At 49.4% G+C, this 20,288-nt stretch overlaps 2 protein-coding genes across 2 annotated transcripts; one reads left to right on the forward strand and one right to left on the reverse strand.

Moving 5' to 3' along the window:
* Positions 1–336: 336 nt before the first annotated feature.
* Positions 337–2,428, reverse strand: GADD45GIP1 (GADD45G interacting protein 1). The gene is made up of 2 exons (XM_065875088.1): positions 2,061–2,428; positions 337–697 (listed from the first exon to the last, which is right to left on the reverse strand). Exons 1-2 carry the CDS (start codon positions 2,408–2,410, stop codon positions 379–381), a joined length of 669 nt encoding a protein of 222 aa, XP_065731160.1. The 5' UTR covers positions 2,411–2,428; the 3' UTR covers positions 337–378.
* An 11,869-nt stretch (positions 2,429–14,297) lies between these two features.
* Positions 14,298–18,852, forward strand: DAND5 (DAN domain BMP antagonist family member 5). Its single transcript, XM_065875535.1, is given in 5 exon segments — positions 14,298–14,551; positions 14,553–14,622; positions 18,623–18,699; positions 18,701–18,803; positions 18,805–18,852. Coding segments are annotated over 5 exon segments (552 nt in total).
* Positions 18,853–20,288: the final 1,436 nt, after the last annotated feature.

Genomic DNA, 20,288 nt, shown 5'->3' on the forward strand with positions numbered 1-20,288 from the left:
CTGGCTCAGCCTTGGAAGGGCTGCTTCTCCCTGCCCCCCACCATCATCACCACAGTCTGTTTTGGCTACACTTCCCCCCTGGTAATTGGCTAATTACTGGAGATTAATGTTGGTAAACAGAAGCCCTCTTCTCCTCTGCCATCTGCTCCTCCATTATTTCCCCATTGCATCCCCCTTTCACTCCCCCTGAAGCCCCAGAGTTAGTCGGCATGGCCTAGAGTCCCTAAGTGAGCAGAGTCAGGGAAGGGTGGGGATTCCCTGGCTCCAGGTGCTGGGGAAAGAACCAGGGTGCCCAGGGAGGGGTGTGATAAGAGAGGATGCAGAGCTCTTCAGGGGTGGGGCTATCAGGCAGCAGGTTTTATTGGGAAAGAACACAACTCAGGAGCTGGGTGTTGCAGAGTCTGCTGGGTCTTGGGCTGCAGCAGCGGCCATCGCAGCAGCTCGTGCCTCCTTCTTCTTTCTTTGTTTCTCCTCTTTGAGGCGCTTGCGATGCTGCTTCTCCAAGTCCTGCAGCAGCTCCTGGAAGCGGGCACTCCTCGGGTCCACGTGGTATCCCAGGCGCTCCTGGGCCTCAGCCTGCAGCCGAGCCCTCCGCTCCTTGTCTGCTTGCTCCTTCTCCCTGCGCTCCTGCTGCTGCCGCTGCCAGTTCTCAATCATCTGTGGCATCTTGGCCATGCGCTCTTCAATGAGCTGCTCCCTGCAGGGGAAAGAGAGTGGTCAGTGAGGGCAGCCAGAGCAGTACCCATCCACCCCACCCCCCACCCCCAAGCCTTTGCCCACATCCTGCCTCTCCCAACGCCCCCACATCTCCAGATGAAAGACCGGGAAGACTTATGGTGACCATTAAAACTGCGAAGAAAAATTCTTGGCAAGTGAAGAGAGGCGGGGAAGAGAAACCAACATGTGTAGCCTTGAGCATGAGAGAACCAAGCCCCAGTAATTCCTAGGAGCAGACCCCAAGTCAACGCAACGTTTCCTTGAGCTGTCTACTGAATGTCGCATGTTATGCTGCGTGTTACGCCAGCTATTCCCACAGCTCACGCCTCCGTCCTACAGACATCACTGAGCAACCACTGTATGGCAGGCCTACTTCGAGGGACAGAAGTGAAGGCCAGAAATGGATTGGACCTTTCCCTCCAATCCTGTGAGTGTGTAGGTGTGAGTCACTGTCCCATTTTAAGAATTAGAAACATGAAGCTGAAAGCCCCCTGGCAGGGTCAACTAGCTGGGATAACTGAGGTTATCAGAGAGGTGTTCACATCCTAACTCCACCGTTCACTACCTGACTGGACAAGTGACTTCACCTTTCTAGGCCTCAGTGTCCTATCTCTGAAATAAGGGTGGTTCCCTCTTCCTCTTAGAGCTGCTGTGAGGACAAGAACAATAAACACCGGGAACACACCTGCCTGCCTTTGGCTGCCCCCTCCGTTTGGTTAAGTGGCACAATCAATGTCCCTGGTCTTGCTTCCATTCTACTCCAAATCCTTCAGACCTGCCTCCAAGGCTGACCTCTGCCCTTGATTCCATGCCCCATCACCTCCCACTCTTCCCCAGCTACACTAATGTCCAGGCTGTTCCTTAAAGCACATTCCTACCTCAGGGCCTTTGCACCAGCTGTTCCCGCCACTGAGAACGCTCTGCCTACGATCTTCCTTTGACTACCACTCATCATTCAGGTTTCTGCTTAAACATTTAAACGTCAAATTCTCAGAGAGGCCTGAGGCTTACCAAACCGAAGTCTCCCTCAGGCATGCATTCTCCACCCAATTTTATTTTCCTAATGGCTCTTTGTCGACACCTGAAATTATCTTTGTTTTGTTCCCTGCTGTGTCCTCAGTAGGGGGGGCAAGGCCTTGCGCACAGTAGGCGTTCAGTAAAGATTTGTTGATGAATGACTAAATGAACTGTTATTCAGAAGTCTGTTTTGTATCTAGGTGAGGATTCACGTAAATACTGCATGCAAACCCCGCGATAAATTGCCCGATGGACTAAGTACTGCTATTGGGACACAGTTCACCCACGGCCCGCAGCCCCGCGCCTGCCCGACCGCACGCTCGCACCTGGCTTGTAGCTTCTGCTCCTCGGCCAACTGCTGCACCCGCAGCGACTCCTGCATGGCCGCCAGGCTCGGGTACCATTCGCGCTCCTCAGCTTCCAGCTCGTGCAGCTGTTTCCGCGAAGGCCACAGAGAACCGGCGGCCACCCCGGAGGCGGCGCCATGCCGCCCGAACTGCTTAGCTGCATAGCGCGGCCCCAGCTGCCAGGGCGGGGTCAGTGGGTCATCCGGGTCGGGCCACCAGGGCCCCCTTGAGCGGCGCGGGGGCGGAGGCGCTCGGTAGCCGCGGGAGCCCGGGCCTAGGGTCGTCACCAACCCGAGCAGGCTGCGCGCCTGCCGTACGGGCGCAGCCATATTGGCCGTACGGGGTCCTCGCGAGTTGGCCGGGCTGGCCAAGGCGCTGCCTGCGCGTGAGGTTTGCTGAAGCCCCGGAGGAGGCCAGTAGCTTCTCTACTGCCTCTCTTCCGGGCAGGGAGGAGAAGAGGGGAGTAATATATTTTTTTACACATCTTCAAGTGTAATTTTAAATTTTATTGTAGCAGTTAATTTATTAAAGTCGTATTTAAAATTTAATTCTATATATTAAAAATAGCACTTATGGGCTTCCCTGGTGGCGCAGTGGTTGCGAGTCCGCCTGCCGATGCAGGGGACACGGGTTTGTGCCCCGGTCCGGGAAGATCCCGGCCAAAAAAAAACCAAAAAACAACAACAACAAAAAAGCAATTACTTTCTATGTTAAAATTTAAATGTTTAACATGTAAAATCATTTAAATATTTAAACATTCAAATGTCATTTCAATTTTAAGTTCAATCTACGTGGTACTTTATATTTTAATTTAAATATTTTAAATCTATTCGAAGTATTTAAATTTTATAAACACTTATTTAAATATTGTTCATAACATTATTTATTTTATGCTTTTTAATTTGATCTTAGTATCTTTATTAAAATTTTAATTTTCAATAATTATTTAAAGCTTTACTTAACATTTTAAATATTTACATTTCTGTTTAAAACATTTAAATTTGAATGTAGCTATTGTTTAAGATATTTATGTAGAAAATTTATTTATTTATTTATTTTTTGGTGCTACGCGGGTCCCTCACGGCCGTGGCCTCTCCCGTTGCAGAGCACAGGCTCCGGACGCGCAAGCCCAGCCGCCCCGCGGCATGTGGGATCTCCCCGGAGCGGGGCACGAACCCGTGTCCCCTGCGTCGGCAGGCGGACTCTCAACCACTGCGCCACCAGGGAAGCCCTATTTTAAATTCTATTGTAAATAGTTACTTTATACCTTTTAATTTTTTTATATTTTAAAACGTTTGATCGTGGTGTAGAAATTAAATACTTTTTTTTTTTTTTTTTTTTTTTGCGGTACGCGGGCCTCTCACTGTTGTGGCCTCTTCCGTTGTGGAGCACAGGCTCCGCACGCGCAGGCTCAGTGGCTATGGCTCACGGGCCTAGCCGCACCGCGGCATGTGGGATCTTTCCGGACCGGGGCACGAACCCGTGTCCCCTGCATCAGCAAGCGGACTCTCAACCACTGCACCACCAGGGAAGCCCTAAATACTATTTTTAAAAAGGATTTCCACCTTGAAAAGGAAGGAAATTCTGACCCATGCTACAGCATGGATGAACTTGAAAGACATAATACTGAGAGAAATAAAGCAGTCAGAAAAGGACATAGATTGTATAATTCCACTTATATGAGGTGCATAGAGTAGTAGAATTCACAGAGACAGAAAGTAGAATGGTGGTTGGGAGGGGCAGGGAGATTGGGAATGGGAGTTATTGCTTAATAGGTATAGAGTTTCTGTTTGGGATGATGAAAAAGTGCTGGAGATGGATGGTGATGATGGTTACACAACACTGTGAATGTGCTTGATGCCACTGAACAGTACACTTAAAAATGATTTAAAAAGGGACCTCCCCGGTGGCGCAGTGGTTAAGAATCTGCCTGCCAATGCAGGGGATACGGGTTCAATCCCTGGTCTGGTAGCATTCCACATGCCGCGGAGCAACTAAGCCTGTGCGCCACAACTACTGAGCCTGCACTCTAGAGCCCGCAAGCCACAACTACTGAGCCCGCGTGCCACAACTACTGAAGCCTGCATGTGCAGAGCCTGTGCTCTGCAACAAGAAAAGCCACCGCAGTGAGAAGCCCGCGCACCGCAAGGAAGAGTAGCTCCTGCTCGCCGCAACTAGGTCTTCACAGCAACGAAGACCCCTACGCAGCCAAAAAAAAAAAAAAAAAAAAAATGCAGTGTGCTCAGTGAGCAAAGAAGCCTGGACAAGAGTGTTCATAGTTCGTAGCAGTAACATATATCTCATATATATCAGTCTCAAGCGGAAACAATCCACACCTGAGTCCATCTGCAGTAGACTGGATACCTAAATTGTGATGTTTTAGCCAACAGAATACTGCACAGGAATGCAGGAGCATTCACAGCAGCTCGCAGCAATGTGGATGATTCTCACCGACATTTTATGCAACAAAGGAAGCAGGACCCAAATGATTCCTTTTCATAAAGGAATGTTTTTCATTGTGGAAAGTTTACACAAATTGTCCTTTTTTTATAAAGTTGAACAATCCTAGTGTCATTGTGGATGCACACCTTAAGGGGTAAAAGATAAAGAAAAGCCAAGCAGTGATCATTCTGGAAGTCAGGATGGGTTGCCGGGCTGTGGAGGCAGCTGGGTGGTGGTCACGTGGCAGCAGGTGGGCGGGGTTTGCTTTGTAACAGGTCATTGAGCTGGGCATTCCCATTCTGTTTGCTTTTCTCTTTTCTCAATGTTATTTCTTGATCTGGGCTTCAGTGATGCCTGAGTTATAATTATTCTTTCAGTTGTATATAACTATGTGTGTGGGCTGCACTTTCTTGTAGCTTTATTATATTTCACAATTTAAAAAATGAAAATACAAGCAACATAAAGGGTTTCAGTGAGAAGTCTTATCCCCCCCCAACTCCCATGCTCTGCTTCTGTGTCTGAGCCCCTCCGCCCCCACTTGTGTTAGTTTCTTATGTATCCTAGAGTTGCTTATACATTCTTATTAACAGTGTTAATGGATTATTTCACAGGGACAGAAGAGTACAGTCATTGTGTCATCACCCAGGTTTAACAACTATTCACTTTGGCTCGATTGCTTCATATATATATTTTTAATTCCTTTTAATATAACTTGAGCCCTATTATGAAAGTCTCCAATGACAGTAAGGCCTCTGCCTACAGATGCTCCCCCCTCCCCCCCACCCCCATTTCTCAGGAGTAACAGTTACTTTGAAATTGGCATATTCTTCCAGGACCAGTCTTTATGCCTTTGCTCCTTATCTGGAGTCTGTGGAAACAATATCAATATATATTTTAAACAGTTTACATAAATGGTATCCTGAATGTATTAATTTGCAACTTTTCTCCCTCAGCTTCTTGGTTTCCAGATATCTCCAGGTGGATCCATGTAGATTTTTTCTTTTAAATAAATTTATTTGTTTACTTATTTTTGGCTGCATTGGGTCTTCATTGCTGTGCGTGGGCCCTCTCTAGCTGCGGCGAGCAGGGGCCACTCTTCGTTGCGGTGCGCAGGCTTCTCACTGTGGGGGCCTCTCCTGTTGCAGAGCACGGGCTCTAGGCGGGTGGGCTTCAGTAGTTGTGGCACGTGGGCTCAGTAGTTGTGGCTTGCGGGCTCTAGAGTGCAGACTCAGTAGTTGTGGCACACAGGCTTAGCTGCTCCAGCAGCATGTGGGATCCTCTCAGACCAGGGCTCAAACCCATGTCCCCTGCATCGGCAGGCGGACTCTTAAGCTCTGAACCACCAGGGAAGTCCTGGATCCATGTAGATACATTGCACATACGGTGTAGCTGTGTTTTTCACAGTGTGGGTGACAGGGCCGTTACTGATTCAGGAAGTCAGTGAAGTGGGTTCCAACCAGCATTTATTTATTTATTTCCAGGTTTACAATTAAGGGAAGGATGATTCATAGAAATCATTTTTTTTAATTTAAAAATTATTTACGGGCTTCCCTGGTGGCGCAGTGGTTGAGAATCTGCCTGCTAATGCAGGGGACACGGGTTCGTGCCCCGGTCCGGGAAGATCCCACATGCCGTGGAGCCTGCGCGTCCGGAGTCTGTGCTCCGCAACGGGAGAGGCCACAGCAGTGAGAGTACCCGCGTACCGGAAAAAAAAAAAAAAAAAAAAAGAGGCAACGATAGTAGAGGCCCGCGCATCGCGATGAAGAGTGGCCCCCGCTTGCCACAACTAGAGAAAGCCCTAGCACAGAAACGAAGACCCAACACAGCCATAAATAAATAAGTAAATTAAAAAAAAAAAATTATTTACTTTTAGGGCTTCCCTGGTGGCGCAGCAGTTAAGAATCCACCTGCCAATGCAGGGGACACGGGTTCGATCTCTGGTCCGGGAAGATCCCACATGCTGCAGAGCAGCTAAGTCTGTGCGCCACAACTACTGAAGCCTGCTCCTAGAGCCTGTGCTCCGCAACAAGAGAAGCCACCACAATGAGAAGCCCACGCACTGCAACTAGAGAAAGCCCGTGCACAGCAACAAAGACCCAATGCAGCCAAAATAAAGAAATAAAGGTGTCTACTCTTAAAAACAAACAAACAGAAGGGGACATCTGTCCCCATTAAACCCTAACTCCCCATTCTCCCCTCCCCCAGCCCCTGGTAATCAACAATTCTAGTTTCTGTCTCTGTGAATTTGACTACTCTTGGGACCTCGTACAAGTCGAATCATACAGTATTTGTCCTTTTGTGATTGGCTTATTTCACTTAGCCTAATGTCCTCAAGGTTCATCCACATTGTAGCATGGGTCAGAATTTACTTCCTTTTTAAGGCTGAATAATATTCCATCATAAGTATTTACCACATTTTGTTTATCCATTCAACCACTGATGGACATTTGGGCTGCATCCACCTTTTGGCTACTGTGAATAATGCTTCTGTGAACATAGGTGTATAGCAGTTATTATTAATGAAAAAAATAGAATAAAATTAAAATGTCAGGTTGTATCACGTGTAGTAAGGGTAAGTATCGTTTGGTAAAGCTTTTATTTCTGTCACAGATACGTGTATGTATATACTGGTGGTACAATTGTGATTGACCTAACAAACCTTCCCCAAACAACCATTTTATTACGCTCATTGTGTAGACGAGGAATTTGGGCAGGGCACGGTGGGCATGGCTTGTCTCTGCTCCATGCTATCTGCAGCCCCAGTGGGAAGAATTGAAAGTTGAGTGACTTTATACCCTGTGGCTAGAATCATCAGAAAGCATCTTTATTTATTCATGTTTTATGGTTCATTCTGGCTGGATACTCAGCTGGGCTATTGGCTGGAGCAGCTACACAGTGGTCTCTCTGCATGGGCCAGTTTGAGCTTTCTCACAACGTGGCAGCTGGATCCCAAGTGAACAAGACTGAAGTGCATGGCATTTTTATGACTGAATCTCAGAAGTCACATGACTCATTTCTGCTGTATTCTATTGGTCAAGCCAGTCACAAAGGTTGTCTAGGTTCAAGGGGAGGGGTCAGAGACCTTGTCACTAAATCAAAGGATTGTCAAAGTCACATCGTCACAGTCGCATACAAAGGATTGTATGTAGAGCATATAGGATAGGACATATTGTTGAGGCCTCTTTGGAAAGTACAGTCTGCTACCTCTGGTTTACAGTGTAAAATGTATTTCTTACTGCATTTAGCGGTTAAAAAAAGTTGGAAAAAATATCTGCTCAGTATTATCTGTAGTATGAATAAACTATAATTATTCTGTCAGGCTGTTTTGATGGATGTTTGTTTCCAATTTTTCTTTTTTTTAAAAAATTGATTAATTTTTTGGCTGCGTTGGGTCTTCGTTGCTGTGCGCGGGCTTTCTCTAGTTGCGGCAAGCGGGGGCTACTCTTTGTTGCGGTGTGCGGGCTTCTTATTGCGGTGGCTTCTCTTTTTGTTGCGGAGCACAGGCTCTAGGCACCCGGGTTCAGTAGTTGTGGCGCACGGGTTGGGTTTAGTTGCTCCGTGTCATGTGGGATCTTCCCGGACCAGGGATCGAACCTGTGTCCCCTGCATTGGCAGGCACATTCTTAACCACTGCACCACCAGGGAAGTCCCTCCAATTTTTCTTGATTGCAGAAATGATGCTGCAGTAAGCCTCCCTGTCTGTGTCCCCATGTGCCCACGGGGAAATTTCCCTGAGGTGCTCAACAAGTCTGTCCCCAGGGTTTGCTGAGGGACAGATAGCCAGCGTGGTTGAGGTCCAGTGAATGAAGAGAATTGAAGGGGGAGGTAAAATGAATAGTGTTAGGCAGGGGCCAACCATGCAGGAATTATAGGGCATGGTGAGGGGTTCTGGTTTTATTCCAAGGGCAATGGGGAGCCATGGGAGGTTTCTGAGCAGAGCAGTAATGGATATGACTTACAATTCTCTTCTGGGCGCTGAGCAGAAAAGATATTGAGTAGGGCAACATGTAGAAGCAGGAAGACCCCTTAAGAGGCAGAAGGGGCCACATGGTCCCTGACCTGCACCGACCTCAGAGCCTTTTCATTACTTTTGCTGTTATCATGCCTAGAACTGTCTCCAGGATCTAGACATGGTGGGCTCTTTCTTGTCATTCAGGTTTAACTCAGTGGACACCTCCCTGGCTCCTTGGACCTTTGAAGTGATAGGAAATGAAGTAGAGACAGTCCCTGACCTCAAACAGCTCACAGTCTTGTGGGTGAGAAAAACAAATAATTATAGTGGAGGCAAAGGAGTAGGCAGCCAGGTGTGGGACATCTGAGCTACAGTTTCCTACCAGACCAGGAAATGTGGGAACCACTCTGAGTTTTAAGTTGGGAACCAGAGCTTAGAGGTTAAAAGTAGGCACTCGGATGTCAAACCAGCTTGGGTTGAATTTCAGCTGCTGGCTGGAGTTCTCTGCACCCAGCAGGTACCAAATGGTCATGGGGAAGTGGCTTCTGAGGGCAGGCCTTAAACTCAGGTAACAGTCACACGACATAAAATTAATCGTTGTAAAGTGAACGATTCAGTGGCATTTCGTCTACTCACAATGTTATACAACCACCATCTCTCTTTAATTTCTATCACCTGTACCCATTAAGCAGTCACTCTCTAGTCCCCCTCCCCACCCAGCCTCTGGCAACCACCAGTTTACTTTCTGTCTCTGTGGATTTGCCCATTCTGGACATTTCATGTAAATGGAATCATACACGATGTGACTACTTGTGTATGGATTCTTTTCCTTAGTTGGTTTTATTTATTTATTTATTTATTTGGCTGTGCCAAATAAATCTAAGTGTGAATCTTAGTTCCCTGACCAGGGATCGAACCCATGCCCCCTGCACTGGGAGCGCAGAGTCTTAACAACTGGGCCACCAGGGAAGTCTCTCTTAGCATGTTTTTGAGGTTCATCCATACTGTAACATGTATCAGTACTTGTTATGGACTGAGTTGTGTCCCCCCAAGATTCATATGTTAAAGTGCTAACATTCAGTACGTGACCATATATAGAAAAAGTGTCAAGTTAAAATGAGGTCATTAGGGTGGGCCCCAATCCAGTATGACTGGTATTTTTATAAAAGAGGAAATTTGGACACAGACACACACAGAGGAAAGACCGTGTAAAGACACAGGGAGAAGATGGCCATCTACAAGCTAAGGAGAGAGACCTCAGAAGAAACCAACTGTGGTGACGCCTTGATCTCAGACTTCTAGCCTCCAGAACTGTAAGAAAGTAAATTTCTGTTGGTTAAGACCCCCAGTCTGTGGTACTTTGTTATGGCAGCCCTAGCATATTAATATAATACTTCATTCTTTTTATAGCTGAATGATATTCTGTTGTAGGCAATTAAATTTTTTTAATTGAAATATAGTTGACTTACAATGGGCAATTTTTTTGGTAGTAATGAAAGATGAAAAATACCCAAATGTCTGAGAATAGAGGACTTGTCAAAGAAATTACTGACTATCCATACAGTGAGATACTATGCAGATGTTAAAAAAGAATAAAGGCGTTCTCTGTGTCATGGTTCTCAAAGTGTGGTCCTCAGGCCAGTGGCAGCATCACCTGGGAACTTATTAGAAATGCAAGTTCTCAGGCTCCATCCCAGAATCAGATCTGTGCGAGAGCCTTCCAGGTGATGCTGATGTGGGGCTCAAACTTGAGATCTACTGCTGTATATAACGACGCAGCCCATGGATTCACAGCAGCCCTGAGGTGCTTTTTTTTTAAAACACCACGGCCTGGGGCCCATCCCCAGAGATTCCAATGTAGTAATTGATTTGCAGCAGATTCTGGGCATCGATTCCTCATTTACAAGTGACCCTAATGTGCAGCCACGAATGTGAACCACTGATAAGGAGCAAACTCTCACAGATAGAGTAAGTGCAAAAACCTAGGTGAAAAGAAGCTACGTTCCAGAATATTCTTTGCAGGATTGTTTGTGATGGTTAAAAAATTGGATAATGGGGCTTCCCTGGTGGCGCAGTGGTTGAGGGTACGCCTGCCGATGCGCGGGACGCGAGTTCGTGCCCCGGTCTGGGAGGATCCTGCATGCCGCGGAGCAGCTGGGCCCGTGAGCCGTGGCCACTGGGCCTGCGCGTTCGGAGCCTGTGCTCCGCGGCGGGAGAGGCCGCAGCAGTGAGAGGTCCGCGTACCGCAAAAAAAAAAAAAAAAAATTGGATAATGGAGAAAAAAATTGGGGTGTATATATGTGCAGTGAAATACTGAAGGGCAGGACAGATGAAAGTTAAAAGGATATATACATTCAGATACCGTGTATATTGTTTTAAACAAAACAATTTTATGTATCTTTTCTGAATGGACACATATACGGTAAAACTATGAATACAGGCCTGAGGATTATAATTGGCAAATTCAGGGATTAGGGACAAGTACAGAGTCAGGTTCTCTCATATCTGTGATCTTTTATTTCTTAATTGTGGTAATGAGTACAGAGGTGTTTGTTTATTTTTATCTCTCTATATTATATATTTATATTACTTATATATATATTACTATATACTTATCCATACCTATTACATATTTTATCTATTTTTATCTATACTTACTTGAATGCCCCAAATCACTTAAAAAACAAGGGGCAGAGCAAAGGTATTGATTGCTTTCATTTGTGCTTTTTTCTTAAGGTTTTTTTTTTTTGCATTGAATTTTTAAATTCTAAAGGGACACCGCCCCCTCCGCCCCCCCCAATCTCATCTGCCTATTTAAATGTCCCTCCCCAACAGGAGAATCCTGCTGCTCTTTTCAGTGTGCAAATATAATTAAATTGTACCTGTAGGGGCTTCCCTGGTGGCGCAGTGGTTAAGAACCCACCTGCAAACGCAGGAGACACGGGTTCGAGCCCTGGTCCGGGAAGATCCCACATGCTGCAGAGCAACTAAGCCCGTGCGCCATAGCTACTGAGCCTGCGCTCTAGATCCCGTGAGCCACAACTACTGAGCCCGTGAGCCACAACTACTGAAGCCCGCCCGCCTAGAGCCCGTGCTCCCAACAAAAGAATCCACCACAATGAGAAGCCCTCGCACTGCAACTAGAGAAAAAAGCACGTACGAAGACCCAATGCAGCCAAAAATAAATAGATAAATAAATTTTTAAAAATTGTACCTGTAAATTCTTATCCCTCTTTCCCAAAACGTCAGCACCTTCTTGTGCAATTTTTTAAACTTCATTTTTCTTATCTATATTTTCCATGTTGAAACTTCAAGAGTGTCGCAGCCCCGAACAACTGTGTGGGATTATAGGATTATGCCTGGGTGAGTCTACGGAAGAGAGAAGAAGTCCGCGTGGCTGGAGGGAGTGAGAAAACGGGGGAGAGAGTGCGGAGAGACGAGGGTGGGGTGGTGATGGGAGCAAACAGGCTGGGGCCTGCTGGGCTTCAGGGAGAATTTTGGCTGTTAATCTCAGTGAGGTGGTTCCCGGCGGAGCCCTCTGGGTGCTGTCGGAGGAATAGACTTTGAGAGAGGGAGGAGGCGGGAGCTGGGGTACCAGGGTGGAGGGACTGCACTGGTTCAGGTGGGAGATAATGAGGATTATGTCCAGGTTGGTGACCGAAGAGGGAGTGAGAAATGGGCGGATTCTGGGTAGATTCTGAAGTGGAAGGGACTTGCAGTCATATCAAATTGGGGAGGGGGGGGAGTCAGAGAAATAGGGGGCTTAAAGATGCTGCCAAGTTTGGAGCCTCAGCACCTGGCAGGACAGCGCTGCCATTAGCTGGGTCTAGAGGACAGCGGAAGGGCAGGTTGGGGGACGCTCAGGGGCTCGAATGTAGTGGGGTCAGTGGGAGTTGCCCGCGCACCTCCAGGTGAGACAGACGTCCGGGAGGCAGTTGTCCAGGGCACGGTCGCCGTGCAATCCCGAGAGTTGCCGCCAGAGGGCAAGCGCACCCCATCGCACTCGCAGCTCCGGGGGGCACGGGAAGGACCGGCTCTGCAGCATCTCGGGGCCCAGGGGCCTACAGCTCCTCACCTGGGTGTGAGGTGGGGGCCGCGCAGGTGCCAGGGCCAGGACTGGGACCCCCAGGCGCCTCCAGGGCCCCAAATCCTGGGACGGGGATGTTTATGTGCTTCCAGCACTCCAACCAGCACTCCCCACGGGGCTGTTCCCACAGCACCTAGGGTCTCTGCAAAAATGTCACTTCCACAGAAAGACCTTCCCCGACCACCCTGGGGTCAGAAACCCCCACCCCGATTCCTCTAAGGCACATCCCATTTTATTTTATTTATTTTTTGCGGTACGCGGGCTTCTCACTGCTGTGGCCTCTCCCGCTGCGGGACACAGGCTCTGGACGCGCAGGCTCAGCGGCCATGGCTCACGCGCCCAGCCGCTCCGCGGCATGTGGGATCTTCCCGGACCGGGGCAGGAACCCGTGTCCCCTGCATCGGCAGGCGGACTCTCAACCACTGCGCCACCAGGGAAGCCCAGGCACATCCCATTTTAGTATCTTCGTAACACTTAAGACTCTGAAATCATCTTATCTTGTGTTGTCTGTTTTCTACAATGTAGAAAACATTTGTCTGTGGCAGCGAGGACCCATTTTCTGTGTTGTCCTCCTGTATCCCCAGGGCTCAGAATTATTCCTGGCCTCTAATGCATGCCAAAAAAAAAAACAACAGCAATAGTGTTAATCATAGCTTATTCATGGCGCTACTGTGTACCAACCTCTATTTGAAGCTCCTTACATAAATCATCTCCAGTCTTCAGAACAACCCTACCAAGCAGAGACTGGCTTTTCTGTTTTATTTTTTGTTTTTTTTTTTGGTGGTGCCTCTTGGCTTGCAGGATCTTAGTTCCCTAACCAGGGGTAGAACCTAGCCCTGGCAGTGAAAGCACCGAGTCCTAACCACTGGACCACCAGGGAATTCCCCCAAGTAGGGACTGTTGTTATCCCCATATTACAGAAGAGGAAACTGAGGCCCAGAGAGGTTTAGGGACTTGAGATTGCATAACCAGGAAGTTTCAGTGTTGAGTTTGAAGCCTGAGAAGCACAACTGCAAAGTCTGAGTTTGCTAAATGGAAGAATGGGGCCCTGATGGGAAAGGAGCCCCTTAGGGCATTCAGCATTGTGCCCCTAAGCCCCTGCCTCTCCACCTTTCCTTCCTGGTCTCCACAGCCGACAAACTCGCAAGCCCAGCCCCCCAGATCCCGTGCCAGGCTAGGGGGAGGGGTGGGAACCCAGCAGGTAAGGGGTTTACTCTCCTCCCCATTGTGGGTTTGCAGAGGTGCCTCCCAGGCTACCCAGGTTGGGGGCAAGCCATTAAAGGTGGATCTGGGGACTTCCCCGGTGGGCCAGTGGTTAAGATTCCACGCTCCCAATGCAGGGGCCAGGGTTTGATCCCTGGTCAGGGAACTAGATCCCGCATGTCACAACTAAGATCCTGAATGCTGCGACTAAGACCCGGCACAGCAAAATACATAAATAAATAAACATTAAGAACAAAACAAAGCAAACAACAACAAAAAAGGTGGATCTGGAGGGAGTTCCCTGGTGCCCTTAGTGGCTAGGACTCAGCGCCTTCACTGCCTAGGACCCAGTTCAATCTCTGGTCAGGGAACTAAGATCCTGCAAGCCACGCAGCTCAGCCAAAAAAAAAAAAAAAAAAAAGCGGGGGGGATCTAGACAGCACAGATTCCACCTACCAGACAGCAGGGTTAGCTGCCCAGGACCCTGAGCCCAGTCCCAGACTGACCAACACACAGAAAGACAGACAAACAGATGATCCTCAGCCAGCTGACCACTCTCCTGAGCCTGCTCAGTGGGGCCTGGCTGCCCACAGGCTCGGGGAGGCCTGGACCCCAAGGCCTCCCAGCTCAGCCCCAGGCTGCTGCCAATGAGACCCAGTCTCTGGGTCAAGGGGCCCCAGCTTTCTCGGTGCCATCCTCTGCCCTTGGCAGCTGGAAGGCCTTCCTGGGCCTGCAGAAAACTGGGCAGCTGGGGACCGGCAGGATGCAGCACGGGCAGGATGTGGCCATCACTGTCTCTGCCACTGGACCCACAGGAAGTGGCCCAGGAGATGTGCAAAGCTGTGCCCTTCACTCAGGTAGGGGAAGGAGAGGGCTGGGCCTAGAGCACAGGCTGTGGCACCAGACAGATTTGGGGTCAACCCTGCATCCTTCACCTAAATGTCTCTGATCTTCAGTTTTCTCCCTTGTAAGATGGGGCATAAGCATCTCCCACCTGGGCCAATGCGAGTGCTGCCATCTTGGTCTCCCAGCTTCTGCTGTGGCCACCCTGTCTCCTGAGTCTAGTTTTCCATCCAGTGGCCAGAGGGCCTCTGGGAACACCTGAGTCTGATCACCTCCCTCCTCTGTTCAGAACCCTCCATGGCTCCCACTTCACTCAGAGTGAACGTCCAAGTCCTTCCTGTGGCCTACAAGGCCCTGCACAAAATGCCTGTCATCTCCTGCCCTTACCTCCTCCCACTCTCCCCCTCACCCACTTTCCTCCCGCCGCACCAGCCATCTTACTTTTCTCCAGACACACCAATATTATGTGTACCTCAGGTCCTTTGCACTGGCTGTTCCCTTTGCCTCTAGCACTCCCCACCCCCAACATTCTATGGTTCCTTCTCTCACCTCCTCCAGGTTTTTACTCAGATGTTGTTTTAAAATGTTCCCCCTTTCTGCTTTATTTCTCGCTGTAGTTCACATCATCACCTAACAAATGAAATTGATTTTGTAGTTGCATTTACCATCTATCTCCCTCACTAGAATGTTTGCTCCACCAGGGCAGAGATTTTTTTTTTTTTTTTTTTTTTTTTTTGCGGTACGCGTGCCTCTCACTGTTGTGGCCTCTCCCGTTGCGGAGCACAGGCTCCGGATGCGCAGGTTCAGCGGCCATGGCTCACGGGCCCAGCCGCTCCGCGGCATGTGGGATCTTCCCGGACCGGGGCACGAACCCGTGTCCCCTAGCATCGGCAGGCGGACTCTCAACCACTACGCCACCAGGGAAGCCCCTCCATAAAGGTTTTGATAATTCATACCATGTGTTGTTTATGGCCCAGGTTTTGGAGCTAGGCGTACCTAAGTTCAAGTTCTGCCTCAGTTGCTGATTTCTGTGTGACACAGGGCAAGTGGCTTTCCTTCTTTATGCCTCAAGTCCCACCTTTGCAAAAGGGAGTTAATAATAGTTGAGAACTCATGCAAAGTGTTTGACACCATGCTTACCAGGGTGTCAGTTCCCAAGACCCCTTGGCTTGTTATCCATTCAGCAAACCTTCATTGAATCCAGACAACTCGGTGGTATTGCACAGCCCTGGACCAGCTGCCTCAGTTGCCCCATACAGCCGTGCACACTGCACACAGCAGAGGGGACCCCTGACCTGGGATCCAGAGCTGCAACTGTCCCAGGGCGGCACAAGGATGCTCTAAGAGCTAGCAGACCCCTCGGCAGCTGCGTAGTCTTAGGCAAGCAAGGGACTTCTTTGAGCCTCAGTTTCCTCATCTGTAAATGGGGATATTAATGGTTCCAGCCTTGCAGCATTGTGGGGAGGAGGGAGTTCCTCAAAGGTGAGCAGCATGGGCCCGGCAGGGTATTAGGGTTCGGCAAGTGTTAGCTTTTGTTATGATTCTTGGGGCTATAGCCATAAACAAGATGGAAAGAGTCCCTGCCTTCAGGTAGTGAATATTCTGGGAGAGAGAAACATTAACAATCCCCCAAAGAGACATAACAATAAATTGCTATGAGACCCTGGAGAAAGAGATGAGGATGCTAGGAGAAAGACTACCAGGAGGGTGAAATTTGTCTTGGGGGTGCTTCTGAGGAAGGATGAGTTGGAATGAGCGCTGGGAAGGGTGGATGGAAGAGAAGTCCAGGTGGAGGGCGCAGCAGGGGCAACATCCCGGAGGCAGAGGCACAAGTTTGGTGCATTGAAAGAACAGCGAGGAATAGAACTACCACACGATCCAGCAATCCCACATGTCCAGGGCATATACCTGGACAAAACTAGTATTCAAAAAGATACATGCGGGCTTCCCTGGTGGCGCAGTGGTTGAGAGTCCGCCTGCCGATGCAGGGGACACGGGTTCGTGCCCCGGTCCGGGAAAATCCCACATGCCGCGGAGCAACTGGGCCCATGAGCCACAACTACTGAGCCTGCGCGTCTGGAGCCTGTGCTCTGCAGCAAGAGAGGCCGCGACAGTGAGAGGCCCGCGCACCGCGATGAAGAGTGGTCCCCGCTTGCCACAACTAGAGAAAGCCCTCGCACAGAAACCAAGACCCAACATAGCCATAAATAAATAAATAAATTTATTAAAAAAAAAAAAAAGATACATGCACCCCTATGTTCATAGCAGCACTATTCACAATAGCCAAGACATGGAAACAAAATAAATGTCCATCAACAGATGGATAAAGAAGATGTGTACATATATACAATGGAATACTACTCAGCCATAAAAAGAATGAAATAATACCATTTACAGCCACAAGGATGCAACTAGAGATTATCACACTAAGTACAGTCAGAAAGAGAAAGACAAATACCATATGATATCACTTATATGTGGAATCTAAAATATGGCACAGATGAACCTATCTACAAAACAGAAACAGACTCACAGACATAGAGAACAGACTTGTGGTTGCTGAGGGGGACGGGGGTGGGGGAAGGATGGAGTGGGAATTTGGGGTTGGTAGATGCAAACTAGTACATTTAGAATGGATAAACAACAAGGTCCTACTGTATAGCACAGAGAACTATACCCAATCTCCTGGGATAAACCATAACGGAGAAGAATATAAAAAAAGAATATATATATATATATATATATATATATATGTGTGTGTGTGTGTGTGTGTGTGTGTGTGTGTGTAACTGAGTCACTTTGCCGTACAGCAGCAATTAGTACAACATTGTAATCAATTATACTTCAATTAAAAAAAAAAGAAAGAATAGGGACTTCCCTGGCGGTCCAGTGGTTTAGACTCCGTGCTTCCAATGCAGGGGGCCCGGGTTTGATCCCTAGTTGGGGAATTAAGATCCCACATGCTGCATGGTGCGGCCAAATAATTTAAAAAGGGGGACTTCCCCGGCAGTCCTGTGGTTAAGACTTCTCTTTCCAATGCAGGGGGTGCGGGTATGATCCCTGGTCAAGGAGCTAAGATCCCACACGCCTCGGGGCCAAAAAAACAAAACATAAAACAGAAGTAATATTGTAACAAATTCAATAAAGACTTTAAAAATGGTCCACATCCAGGAATAAAGACACAGACGTAGAGAATGGACTTGAGGACACAGGGAGGGGACGAAGTGAGAGAGTGGCATGGACATATATACACTACCAAATGTAAAATAGATAGCTAGTGGGAAGCAGCCGCATAGCACAGGGAGATCAGCTCGGTGCCCTGTGACCACCTAGAGGGGTGGGATGGGGGGGTGGGAGCGAGATGCAAGAGGGAGGAAATGTGGGGATATATGTATACATATGGCTGATTCACTTTGTTATAAAGCAGAAACTAACACACCATTGTAAAGCAATTATACTCCAATAAAGATGTTAAAAAAAAAAGTCCACATCAAAAAATAAATAAATAAAAAAGAAAGAAAGAGAGAAATAACATCGAGGAGACCAGGGTGGCTGGGGCAGTGATGGGGGGAAGGGCAGGGAGATGTGGAGGCGGAAGGGCGGATGGGGGGTGCAGGGTTTAAACAGAGAAGGGCCATGATCTGGGAGCAAGTTGATAGATCCACTTAGGTGGAGGGAATCATAGGAAGAACTAGCATTTACTGAGTGCCAACTGTGTGCCAGGCAATGAGGTAAGGGTTTTCTTTTTAATCCCCCCCAGGGATCCTGGAATACCACCCTTCCTATTGTCCCTCACCCTAGAGTGGTTTTGTTTTTTTTCCTGGTTGAACTTTGATGATTTTACAGGTGAGAAAACTGTCACCCAGAGAGGTTGAGTAAGTTGCCCCAAGGCACACAGCCAGCAGATGGCAGAGTCAGAATTTGAACCCAGGCATCCACGCCTCTCTAGGTAGGATGAAGTCTCTGGCTCCAGATTCCACTGCCCTTGACTCATCTCCCTGCCTCTGGCCCCAGGTGCTCTCCCGGCTGGGCTGCATGGCTGTGTACCTCCTCAATCACCTCTGCTTTGGCCACTGCTCCTCTTTCTACATCCCCGTTCATCCTCTGCAACAGCTGTGTGCCCGCTCGCACGCGCTGGGCACCTGTGGTCCTCTGGCGTTGGGCGGGCAGCCCAGCCTCCCGTCGCCAGGTGAAGGATGTCCACTGTGCGGGTTGAGGGGTGTCAGTGCGGACCAGAGGCATGAGCTGAGCATCACGAATGGACACACAGATGCATGCACCTTGGAGAGACGGGGGAAGACAGGCTGAGAAAGACGTCAACCTGGACCATGCACACTGGGTCCAGCAACCAGGGACGCAGGACAGCCAGACAGGTCTCCAGAGTCCTCACCCTGCTCCTAGGGACACCAGGCACAGCCCCACCCATGGGGGTGGACCACTCATAGTCAAAGTGCATATTTATTGAGTACTCACTATTTGCCACGCCCTGCTCTAAGTCTTTGATAAGTACTAACTCATGTCATCCTCAGAGCAGCCCCATGACATAGGGGTTAGTAGCATCACATTTTACGGAAAAGGAAACCTAAGTCCCAAGAGGCAAAGTCACTCACTCAGAGTCACACAGCAGTGCATGGCAGAGGTGGCATTTGAACCCAAGGCATGGTGGTTTCTGTTTTTAACCACCAAGCTGGACCTCTTCTCCCAGAATGAGTCAAAGACTCTCCCAGCTGCAAGGAAGATAGATGGCCCCACCCAGACTAGGAGAGACAGTGATGACATGGTCTCAGCGATCCTGAGAAACCAAGGCCGGGAGGCAGACGGAGCTGCTGGGGGAAACCTGGGCTCCCCGAGTCAGAGGCAGGACACACGTGCCCCCAGCTGTCCCTCCTGTCCCTCCACCTCCCCCAAGTCTCCACACAGCACCATGCCCAGTGTGGCATTTATAGGAACCATAAAGGTTGGCCAAGGTTAGTTGTGTGTGTGTGTATGTGTGTGTGTGTATGTGTATTTCTCCAATTGGGGTTTCCTGGGAGTGGGTGGCCCTGTGCTGGAGCGTGGGCATCAGGGGTGCTCCTTCCTCAGCTGGGCTCAGGGTCTGCAGTGGACGAGGGCAGCCTGGCTTTGGGCGGCTGGAACCAGGGCCCTAGCAGATGGGCCCGTCTGGCACAGACGCGGGGACATGTGGCGCTGTCAGGGTTGCCTCCAAATGCCCCCCGGAGCGCAGGGCGGGGGCTGGCCAGGCCCCCCTCAGCCTTCTTCCTGCCTCAGGAAGGAAGGCCCCAGGTGAGGGGAGCAGGAGGCGGGGACCCGAGGAAACAGATGGGCCAGCGGGGCGTGGGAGCCTGTGACCTCTGACCCCACAGGCCTGCACAGAGGGGTGGGAACAGGCCAGGCAGGCAGCTCCCAAGCCCCTGCTCCAAGGGCCCTGAAGTGGGGGGTGATCACCAGGGGCCCACAGAGTCGGGGGCATACTCTCCCTCCTCCCTCCAGGGTTCTGTGCCAACCTCAAGCAGTGTCCGAGTGGGCACCTCAGCCCTGGCACCGCGAGCACCCCTCTTTCTGGCAGGCATGAGGCGCCTGCTTTCCCCCCCTTCAGCTGTGCCCACCTCCTGCCAGCCGGGGAGCCAGCTGGGAACCTTGGTGCCAGGGGGGCCCCCAGAGTCCCTGCCCCCTCCCGGGC

The sequence above is a fragment of the Phocoena phocoena genome, chromosome 3 (assembly GCF_963924675.1).
Source record: "Phocoena phocoena chromosome 3, mPhoPho1.1, whole genome shotgun sequence".
Classification (NCBI taxonomy): Eukaryota; Metazoa; Chordata; class Mammalia; order Artiodactyla; family Phocoenidae; genus Phocoena; species Phocoena phocoena.

What these genes read in the sequence shown, in the direction of transcription:
- GADD45GIP1 (XM_065875088.1), bottom strand. Translation starts at nt 2,410, where the DNA reads ATGGCTGCGCCCGTACGGCAGGCGCGCAGCCTGCTCGGGTTGGTGACG. An exon ending in GAGCAGAAGCTACAAGCCAG is followed by an intron (nt 698 to 2,060) that starts GTGCGAGCGTGC and finishes TTTCCCCTGCAG; the next exon opens with GGAGCAGCTCATTGAAGAGC.